A 10,489-nucleotide genomic window follows, 5' to 3' on the forward strand; every position below is an offset into this window, starting at 1 on the left:
TTTTCTTTTTGCTTATGTGGTGCTGAGGAATCGAACCCAGGGCCTCAGGCATGCAAGGCAAGCGCTCTACCACTGAGCCACCTTCCCAGCCCATGGGTCTCAGATTTCTAATAGGAGATAAAGATGATAAAAGGGAGAGAAAACACAGCCTTTGCTTTCTCAGGCCAATTATCTAATTAGAAAGGCCAAGGCAGAGCATAAATACTTGGCCAGTTAGATAAGACTAGCAGTGCTAAAACCACAAGAACCATTGTGCTGCTGGAAATTTCCTGGAGGACTAGAAAAAACCAGCCTGGGAATTTATGGACTATGAGTTTAGAGAGATGAGGGATATGATCATAACTAATGTTTACTGACTGTGTACTGTGGAGTAAGCCCTTTGCTATGACATAAATAGATAGGCTTATTTAGTTCATGTAGCAACTATAAATAGTAGTATTTATATCCTCAGTGTACAGATGAGGGAATTCATGGAATTACCTAGAAAAGTTAAGCTAGTGACTTGTAGCCGGTTAAGTGGCAAGGTATAAGACTGTTCTGTTGGAGATAAACTAAGAGGCAAGACTGATCCAAAATGTGCTGTCTGTTGAGCTGGGGCTGGAGCTCAGTAGTAGCTTTGCATGTGCAAGGCTTAGAATTCAATCCTCAGCACTGCAAAATCAAAACAAAACCCTTACCCGTTTAGAAATCAGTTACCCTCCCTGAGCCTTACTCTTTGTCATAACGATTCTTGCCTTCCTTCTCTAAGCAGGAGATGGTGATGGCTGGTGTTGGGCAGTGAACATGGAAGTGTTTCATAACTGAAAAGTGCAAGGTAGTCAGGGAAGAGTTACAAATTTGATTGCCATTTGGTTAGGCCACATTAATTAATGGAACCATTCCAAACCCATTGCAAGCTTATGGATCAATTGTTAAATTGTAAATTCAGATTCAGTGAGTCTAGTCTGAGGCCCCACTCCTGCATACATAATCAAATCATAGCTTAATGCTGCTACTGGTGGTCTGAATACAAACAGTTGTGTATATGTACACATGTGAGAACATGCCAACACTGAGTCTTGAACTCAGGGCCTGCACACTGTACCTGAGCTTTTTCACTCAAGGCTGGTGCTCTATCACTTGATCCATAGCTCTACTTCTAGAGTAGTGATACATTGTAGATAAGATTCTCACAGACTTTTCCTGTCTGGACTGGCTTCAAACCTCCATCTTCAGATCTCAGCCTCCTGAGTAGCTAAGATTATAGGCATGAGCCACCAGTACATAATAATTTATATTAGTATGCTGTTGCTCATCTCTTCCAAATTATGTGCATTGCATTGCTAACTTTGTGGGTTGCATTGCTAACTTAAAATGTGTCATGGTAGAATATTTACACTACAGTAATTGATCCTTGGTATAAAGCAGAGCTTTGATCATTTTGAGTGCCAATTGTTCAACATTTACCAGTATTCCCCTGGGCAATTTTATCACTAGTTTTAGAAGCAAATTCTAACTGATCCAAATTAAACATGGCATGTGGACCCAATTCTGCCCAATAAGGTACAAAAGTTGCTTAGTTATGGAATTTTTTAGAAAGTTATGGGGGAGGGTTTGCTCATACAAAGAAATGATGGGATAAAATGTTTGATGCTATTTGGTCTCTAGCTGTGACATATAAAGACTTATAGCAGCTATTATACATTAACATCAGGAAAATACACCCTCACTAACATGTATCTTCTTCCTTTCCTCCTCCTCCTCCTCTTCCTCCTTCTCTTCCTTTTCCTCCTCCTTCTTTATTTTCTGTATGTGCAATGGGCTTGAACTCAGGGCCTGAGCTTTTATTTTGCTCAAAGCTAACACTCTATCACTTATGGCACAGCTCCATGTCTGGCTTTTTGATAGTTTATTCAAAATAAGAGTCTCAAGGAGTTTCCTGCCTGGACTGGCTTCAAATCACAATCCTCAGATCTCAGCCTCCTAAGTAGCTAGGATTACAGGCATGAGCCACCAGCATCCAGCTTTTTCTTCATTGTTTCTAATTTATCTTTTGGGAACCTCGTGTTCAGAGAAAATATTTACCCTGCATCCTTCCTATTTTCTCTTTCAGGGGTGATGCTGACAGATGTGACATCTGGGGAAACACTCCTTTACATTACGCAGCATCCAACGGCCATGCCCACTGTGTCTCGTTCCTGATCAACTTCGGAGCCAACATCTTTGCCCTAGACAATGACCTGCAGTCTCCGCTGGATGCCGCAGCCAGCAGGGAGCAGAATGAATGCGTTGCTCTCCTGGATAAAGCTGCCACTGCCCAGAATATCATGAACCCCAAGAAAGTCACCAGGTTGAAGGAGCAGGCCCAGAAGAATGTCCAGAGGCAGATCAAAGAGTGTGCAAGACTCCAAGAGAAACACCAAAATAAGATGACTCGCACTTACAGCAAGGAGGATTCTGGGATGCCCTCTTCCAAGGGCACCTTCTCCAGGTCAACCACGTCCCATGCTTCTGTACCTGGTACGTTTGGATCCCTGTCTAAGGGCATTAAAGACACTTTCAAGTTAAAATTCAAGAAGAGCAAAGATACAGCAGAGCAGGTGGGAAAGGGAGAGAGAAGTGGGCAGAGGAATGTGATGGAAGTGTTCAGAGAGGAAGAAGAAGATTCTGTCTCTGGTGACTTCAAAGAGAAACTCCACTTCTCAATGGAAGAGGACAATGAAGCTCAGCACGAGTCCATTCTTAACCGTCCAGGTCTAGGCAATATCGTGTTTAAAAGAAGCAGTGTCTGGAGCCCTGAAGATATCGACGACAGCAAGAGAGAGCTGGGATTTAAAATGTCCAGTGATTTGTTCCAAAGACACGGAGCCTCAGAGGCTGATGAAGCTGAGGAGGATGATGAAGAGGGAGAGAAAAATGGCCTGGGAGGTGACCTGCCCTGGGATGAGGAAGAAGTTGAGTGGGAAGAAGATGTGGTGAATGCCACTCCCTTGGAAGTGTTCTTACAGTCTCAGCACCTGGAAGAATTCCTTCCCATTTTCATGAGAGAACAGATTGATCTAGAAGCTCTGTTGCTCTGCTCTGACGAGGACCTTCAGAATATACGAATGCAGTTAGGGCCCAGGAAGAAAGTTCTTAATGCTATCAATAGAAGGAAGCAAACACTGCAAGAGCCTGGGCCTCTGATTGATACCAGCCTCTAATGGAGACTTTTAGGGTCAATGGTATGAGCCTGCAGCATGGACTTAATACTGTGAATCACCGGAAACACTCCAGGCAATGCCCCCTTTCTTCCCAATCAGAGAAAATGGCCCACGCCAGGCACTGGTAGCACCTGCCTGTAATCCCAGCTACTCAAGAGGCTGAGATCTGAGGATCAAGGTTCAAAGGCAGCCAGGCAAGAAAGTATGCAAGACTCTTCTCTCCAATTAACCACTAAAAAGTGGGAACTGAAGCTGTGGTTCAAGGGGTGGAGCACCAGGCTACAGTAAAAAAACATTAATGAGTCCAAGCCCTGAGTCCAAGCCCCAATTCTGTCACCAAAAGAGAAACAAAGAGAGACAGACAGACAGACAGACTCAGAGAAACAGAGATAGAGAGATAGAGAATAAAAAATACATATTGTGGATTGAATTGAGCCCCTTCACTCTTAAAGTAGTTTTTGGAGATGAGAAATTTATAAAAGTGATTAAGATCAAATTAAATATTAAGGATGGAGTCTTAATTTCATATAACTAGTGTCCTTATAAAATAAGGACAAGGTTGTACTCCCACACAAAGAAAATGTCACAAGAAACCCAGCAAGAAGTCAGCTATCTTCCAGCCAAGAAAAAAAAGGCTTTAGGAAAAACCAGACTTGCCAGCAGCATCTCGATTCTGGATATTCAGTTCCAGAGTTATAAATAAATAAATTTCTGTTGCTTTCAGCCACTCTGTCTACAGCGTTTTGTTATGGCAGCCTGAGGTAACTGATACAGTATAACACACGAGCACATGATGGAGAGAATGAAGGATATGGGGGGGAATACTAGGCCTATTTCATAATTTTTCCAAGGATTTAAGTGTCTCCAAAGACCTGAAAAGTATCCATTTTTCAGAGGGCTAAGATATAAACTTTACATTTGCTTGCTTATTATACTTTTATTATTATCACCATTGATGCATATATGAAAAACAATGTATTGCCGGGCGCTGGTGGCTCACGCCTGTAATCCTAGCTATTCAGGAGGCTGAGATCTGAGGATCACGGTTCAAAGCCAGCCCGGGCAGGAGAGACCGTGAGACTCCTATCTCCAATAAACCACCAGAAAACCGGAAGTGGCGCTGTAGCTCAAGTGGTAGAGCACTCGCCTTGAGCTGAAGAGCTGAGGGACAGCGCCCACGCCCAGAGTTCAAGCCCCACGACCAACAAAAAAAAAAGAAAAACAATGTATTTTATGGTTTGGTTCATAAATGTACCCTAAGGGTCCATGAAGCTATCAGAAGACAAAGTAAACTTTGCGAGGTGCTATCTGGCAGGAGGAACTGAGGCCAGCAGGGTACATCCCCTTCCATGTGCTTTCTTTCTGTTTTGAGGCTGAGCAGATTTCTTCTGCCACCTCTTCCATCATTTTATTCTGCCTCACCGGGGCCCAAAGCAGTAAGGCCAAACAACCACGAACAGAAACCTCCAAAGCCTTGAGCCTTAAGCTGATTTCCTCAGGTGATTTGTACAGTAATGGATAGCTGACAAACACAGCCGGGGTTCTACAATATGAACTGGCACTGTTGCTACTGACAGCTTTTGGAAAGCCAGTCCCAAACCCACATGGAATCCCCAGTGAGTAGCTAAATTCTATCAGGTTTTTTATTTCCAGGCGTACTGCAAGTAGAATTTACCATGATTATGTGTATAATTTAGAAACAGCTGTTGGTGTTCCACATGATTTCCAATTCATGTCTGTTTGGTTTATTCAAGAGGCAATATGGGGGATTTAAGCTTTGAGAGGATGGCAATCTGATGAACCATTAATTGTCTCATTCTTTCCTGATAGGCAGATTCTGGAAACTTATCAGTCACTAAATAAGTATGTTGCCTTATGGGATAATTACGTTGACAAATACTGTGTTTTGTTCTAGAATGAACTGAAGTTATACTTGTCACAACATTGTATAGAAAAGCAGTTGGCCGAAAGCACGCAAAAAATTATTGTATTAACTACAAGTTGTCTGCCTCTTTTATACATAACTACTGTGGTGCTGGAGTCTCCTCTTCAAATAATCCCCTGATCCATTCTGGAACCCTGTTTCCTTCCTTAACTCTATAATAAGGAGAAATTAGCCAGGTGTCAGTGGCTTGTGCCTGTAATCCCAGATACTCCAGAGCTTGAGATCTGAGGATTGAAATTTGAAGCCAGACTGGAGAGGAAAGTCTGTGAGATTCTCATCTCCATCTAATCATTAATAAGCTGGAAGTGGAACTGTAGCCCAAGTGGTAGAGTGTCAGCCTTGAGTGGAAAAGCTAAGGAGAGGCACCCAGGCCCTGAGATCAAGCTCCAGAACCAGCCACCCAAAAAGAAAATGAAAGAAGAAGAAGAACTTCTTAGCATTATGCTATTTTTGGGGGGGGAGGAGTCCTGTCGTGGGGCCTGAACTCTGGGCCTGGGCGCTGTCTCTCAGCTCTTCAGCTCAAGGCCAGCACCCTACCACTTGAGCCACACCACCACTTCCAGCTTTTTCTGCTTATGTAGTACTAAGGAATCGAACCCAGGGCCTCATGCATGCAAGGCAAGCACTCTACCACTGAGCCACCTTCCCAGCCCTCAAAATTCTTATCTCTAGTTAACCAACAAAAACCTGGAATTGGAGTTATGGCCTAAATGGTAAAGCTCTAGCCATGAGTGAAAAAGCTAAGCAAGAGCATGAGGCCTTGAGTTCAAGCCCCAATAGTGGCAAGAAAAAGGAAGAGAGAAAGACAGAAAGAGAAAAGAAGGAAGGAAGGAAGGAGAGAGAGGAAGGAAGGAAGGAAGGAAGGAAAGAAGGAAGGAGGGAAAAAGAAAAAGGAGAGAAAGAAAAGGAAAGAAAAAAGGAAGAAAGGGAAGAGGGGGGGAGAGAAAGCTGGAGGTGTGGCTCAAGAGGGAGACTGCTTGCCTAACAACTGTAAGGTCCTGAGTTCAAACCTCAGTAACATCAAGTGAAAAAATTCCACTGATTTCAGATCTCTCTCTGTCCCTTAAACTACAGCTAACAATAGATCAGTGATACCTGATCCCTGCAATCCCCACACACACATTCTCTCTCTCTCTCTCTCTCTCTCTCTCTCTCTTTGTCCTTCCCATATGTGCTGGCATTAAATTCAACAAGAAACATAAACATCTAGGTGCATCTGTATTAAGGGAGAATTTGAGAAATCACAATGTGCTAAATACATATGGTGCTTATATTTTAGGCTCTCCTGTAAGGTTGGTTACAGGCTTGTAATTTCCACACAAGTAATCAACAGCCCAGACTCTTGTTTGAGGGCTCCAAATCTCTAAGTCCAAGTCTGTCTTGACATTTCCTCTTAAATGTCTTGTAAGTACCTAAATCACTGTGTGCCCAGAATTGAATCCATTTTCTCCAACACGTAACAGTTCTCAACTAAGATACTTTCCTCTTTGATTGGCATGTTAGGTGGCATTGCTACAACCTGAATGCATAGAAATGATGGCTGCTAAACATCCTACAGTTTATAGGATTGTTCTCTACACCAATGAGTCATCTAGACCCCAATGTGCATAGTGCTGACATTGACACACCCAGCACAACCTTCTCCATTGGTGTGTGTGTGTGTGTGTGTGTGTGTGTGTGTGTGTGTGTGTGCTGGTACTGAGGTTGGAACTCAGGGTCTAGTGCTCTCCCTTGGCTTATTCTTTTCTACTGAAGAATAGTGTTCTGCCATTTGAGCCACACCTCGATTTCCAGTTTTTTGCTGCTTAATTGGAGATGTCTCACACTTTTCTACCCAGACTGGCTTTGAGCTGAAGATCTCAGCTTCCTGAGGAGTTAGTATTACAGATGTGAGCCACCAACACCCAGCCTAAAATCCCCTTCTCCACCCTCCCACACTCCCCCCCCCCCCGCCCAATCTTTAGGCTTCAACTCAGGGCTGGGTGTTGTCCCTATGCTGCTTTTTGCCCATTTAAGCCACAACTTTATCTTTTTCTTCCTGCCTGGGCTGCCTTCAAATCACAATTCTTGTACCTCATTAGCTAAAATTACAGATGTAGGCTACCAACACCAGCTAAAATCCCATTTTTTTTTTCAGTTGTGGGCCTGAAGTCTGGACCTGGCGCTGTCCCTCAGCTCTTCAGCTCAAGACTAGCGCTCTACCACTTAAGCCACAGTGCCACTTCTGGCTTTTTCTGTTTATGTGGTGCTGAGGAAGAGAATGCAGAGCCTCATACATGCAAGGCAAGCGCTCTACCTCTGAGCCACTTTCCCAGCCCCTTAAAATCCCCATTTTTTGATGAATAGAAAATTTAACCCAATACTTCTCTTTTTTGTGTGTGCTGGTTCTGGGGCTTGAACCCAGGACCTTGTCACTGTCCCTCTGACATTTTTTTGCTCACGGCTAGTGCTCTACCACTTGAGCCACAGCTCCCTTTTGGTTTTACTGGAGATAAGAGTCTCACAGACTTTCCTTTCTGAGCCAGCTTTCTGATCTCTGGCTCCTGAGTAGTTGGGATTACAGACCTGAGCCACTGATGCCCTGCCCAACACTTCTTTCCTTCTACATTCAACACCCAATTGTTAACACTGTCTTTATCTGTCTCTATTTGTTCCCTGTGATACTGGCTGAGTAATCTTCCTCATGAGCAAATCTCCTCTTGGCGTCTTCTCCCTCTCCATTGCTTTTCAAACTCTCCTCAACAAAAGACCTTCATGATGAGAAAGCCCTCCTCTCTTCCAAACCTTTGTTCTCATCTCTAACCATTCTTCCTCTGTCTCCTAATTACAACCATAGCAGACTTCTTGTAGCTGTTTCCTAACCATAGAGCACAACATCATTCATTCCTCTGCTGGGAAAAATGTTCCCCATAGGCCAGCTCCATTGAGAGTCTTACACTCTCCAACCCAGTCTGCTCCAGTGCTCTTCCTTAGCTGGCCAAAGCTGTTTTCTCTTTGCTCCTCTAGGATTTCTCTGGGCTATTTTCTACTCTAATCTGAGCCCCAGGAGACTGATCTCTGCTGCCTGCATCAAAGGGCTCCTTTGTCCTTGGACTTGTTCAGTTTGGTCCATGGGAATACTAACCAGAAGGCCGGGGTGGGTGGTATCTTTTATGAATAGTCTTTCCATTTTATACGTAGAAGTTATTTATTTCTGGATTCCTGGATCATATGCTTTCTGAATGCTAAACCATGGTACTATAATTGTCCTTTCACCTATCTTTTTTCCTTCTGTATTTTATATTTTTGTGGAGGGCCAGGACTATTTGTTTTCTCTTATTTTAGCAGCCTAATGCAGTTGCAATTGGAACTGCCCATGGAAAGAATGAAAGAAGATATTCTCATTATCGTGCAGCTTTCTCTACACAACCTTTAGGGCCAGAACCATTAAGATTCTCAGAACAAGGCTGGGAAGGTGGCCCAGTGGTAGAGCGCTTGCCTTAAAGATGCATGAGGCCCTGGGTTCGATTCCTCAGCACCACATATGCAAAAAGAAAAAAAGCTGGAAGTGGTGCTGTGGCTCAAGTGGTAGAGTGCTAGCCTTGAGCTGAAGAGCTGAGGGACAGTGCCCAGGCCCAGAGTTCAGGCCCCACGACCAGACCCCCCCCAAAAAAAAGATTCTCAGAACAAAGCCAAGTACTAGTGGCTCACATCTATAATCCTAACTCCTCGGGAGGCTGAGATCTGAGGATCACCATTCAAAACCAGTCTGAGCAGGACTGAGGGTCTATAAGAGATGAGTCTCATAGACTCATAGATAAGTAACTCATTTATTAACCACCAAATTAATTAACCACCAAAAAGTCAGAAGTAGAGCTGTGGCTCAAGTGGTAGAACACAAGCCCTGAGTGAAAAAGTTAAGAGACAGCTCCCAGGATCTGAGTTCAAGCCCCAGGACTAGTCTCTCTCTCTCTCTCTCTCTCTCTCTCTCTCTCTCTCTCTCTCTCATACCTCAGAAGAGTACTGGGAAGGGTGGCACATGACTATAATCCCTGTACTTAGGAGGCTTTGAGGCAGGAGGATCTCAAATTCAATGCTATCCTGGACTACATAATGAGATCCTATCTCAAATAAAAAGGGAACAAAAAGAAAAAGAAAAAGAAGACTAACCAGAAAGCTGAAGCATGTTTTACCCTAGGTTGGGGCAGGGGAGGGGAGGTTCAGAGGAGTGGCCAATTGAGAGAGGAAGGGTAGGCAAATACAGTCCTGATCATCAACAGACATATGTGAAAATAGAACAGGTAAATTGAGCACATGGGTGGGGTTGGGAGAGGTAGAGAATGATGGAAGGGGGTGACATTGATCCAGAGGCACTAAACTCATAAATTGATACGTTGCATTGGAACCTCTTGGTAAACTAACTACCTAAAGATAATTTTTGTGCCATTTCTGGGACTTGAACTCAGGGTCTGGGAGCTGTTCCCAAGCCAAAGCTCCACTTCCAGCTTTTTGGTAGTTGGAGATTAGCGTCTCCCAGCCTTTCCTACCCAGGCTGGCTGGCTTCAAGCCACAATCCTCAGATCTCAGCCTCTGAGTAGCTAGAATTACGGGCATGAGCTACCAGTGCCTAGCCTTAAAGATATTGTAATTAAAAGTTTTTAAAAGAAAGATAAAGTTCTCAGAAAGACTCCACAGAATCAGAACATGTGGTTTTGTTTTTGTTTTTTGGGGGGTCCAGTCGTGGGGCCTGAACGTTGTCCCTCAGCTCTTCAGCTCAAGGCTAGCACTCTACCACTTGAGCCACAGCGCCACTTCGGGCTTTTTTCTTTTTGCTTATGTGGTGCTGAGGAATTGAACCCAGAGCCTCAGGCATGCAAAGCAAGCGCTCTACCACTGAACCACCTTCCCAGCCCAGAACATGTGCGTTTTTAAGCACAAAGACCCTTGTCCAGACAGCCCCATAAACAAGATAAACTTTTGGCTAAGCTACCTGGAGCAAGAACTAGCAGAAGGAGTAAGAGTAGAAAAATGAAGTGAAATAATATGCTTTGCTTTGCTTCTGGCTTATTTGATAATCAGCCATGGGCTGGCAGGTGGAAACCAGTTTAGACCAGCTTTTTGGCAGGACCAGTTCAATATAGCTTTTGCTAGTGTCTCATTTTCCCCATTTGTGTGTTAAAGTTGGGTCAGGTGATTTCTAATTGCTCTTCTAACTCTGCTACTTAGTGAACATGTTTGGATTTAGCCTTCTGGATTGCCAGTCCTCTCTCTTTTTCGATCAGGCTGTATGTGTGTGTGTGTGCGTTCAGATGAGTTGATTCTTCACCTGACTTTAAAGAACAGTCATAGAATTCATACCTGGATGGAGAATTTCATCTCTTTC

The 10,489-nt window shown here is 43.9% G+C and overlaps 1 protein-coding gene across 1 annotated transcript in view; it reads left to right on the forward strand.

Moving 5' to 3' along the window:
* The window catches only part of Anks4b (ankyrin repeat and sterile alpha motif domain containing 4B), a 14,081-nt gene extending 10,720 nt beyond the window's left edge, over window positions 1-3,361 (forward strand). Inside the window, exon 2 of the mRNA XM_013011404.1 lies at window positions 2,093-3,361. Within this exon, the coding sequence (XP_012866858.1) occupies window positions 2,093-3,182 (1,090 nt within the window). The 3' untranslated portion in view covers window positions 3,183-3,361. The remainder of the gene's footprint in view (window positions 1-2,092) is intronic.
* Window positions 3,362-10,489: the final 7,128 nt, after the last annotated feature.

Source organism: Dipodomys ordii, unplaced genomic scaffold, assembly GCF_000151885.1.
Source record: "Dipodomys ordii isolate 6190 unplaced genomic scaffold, Dord_2.0 Scaffold14, whole genome shotgun sequence".
NCBI classification, from domain to species: Eukaryota; Metazoa; Chordata; class Mammalia; order Rodentia; family Heteromyidae; genus Dipodomys; species Dipodomys ordii.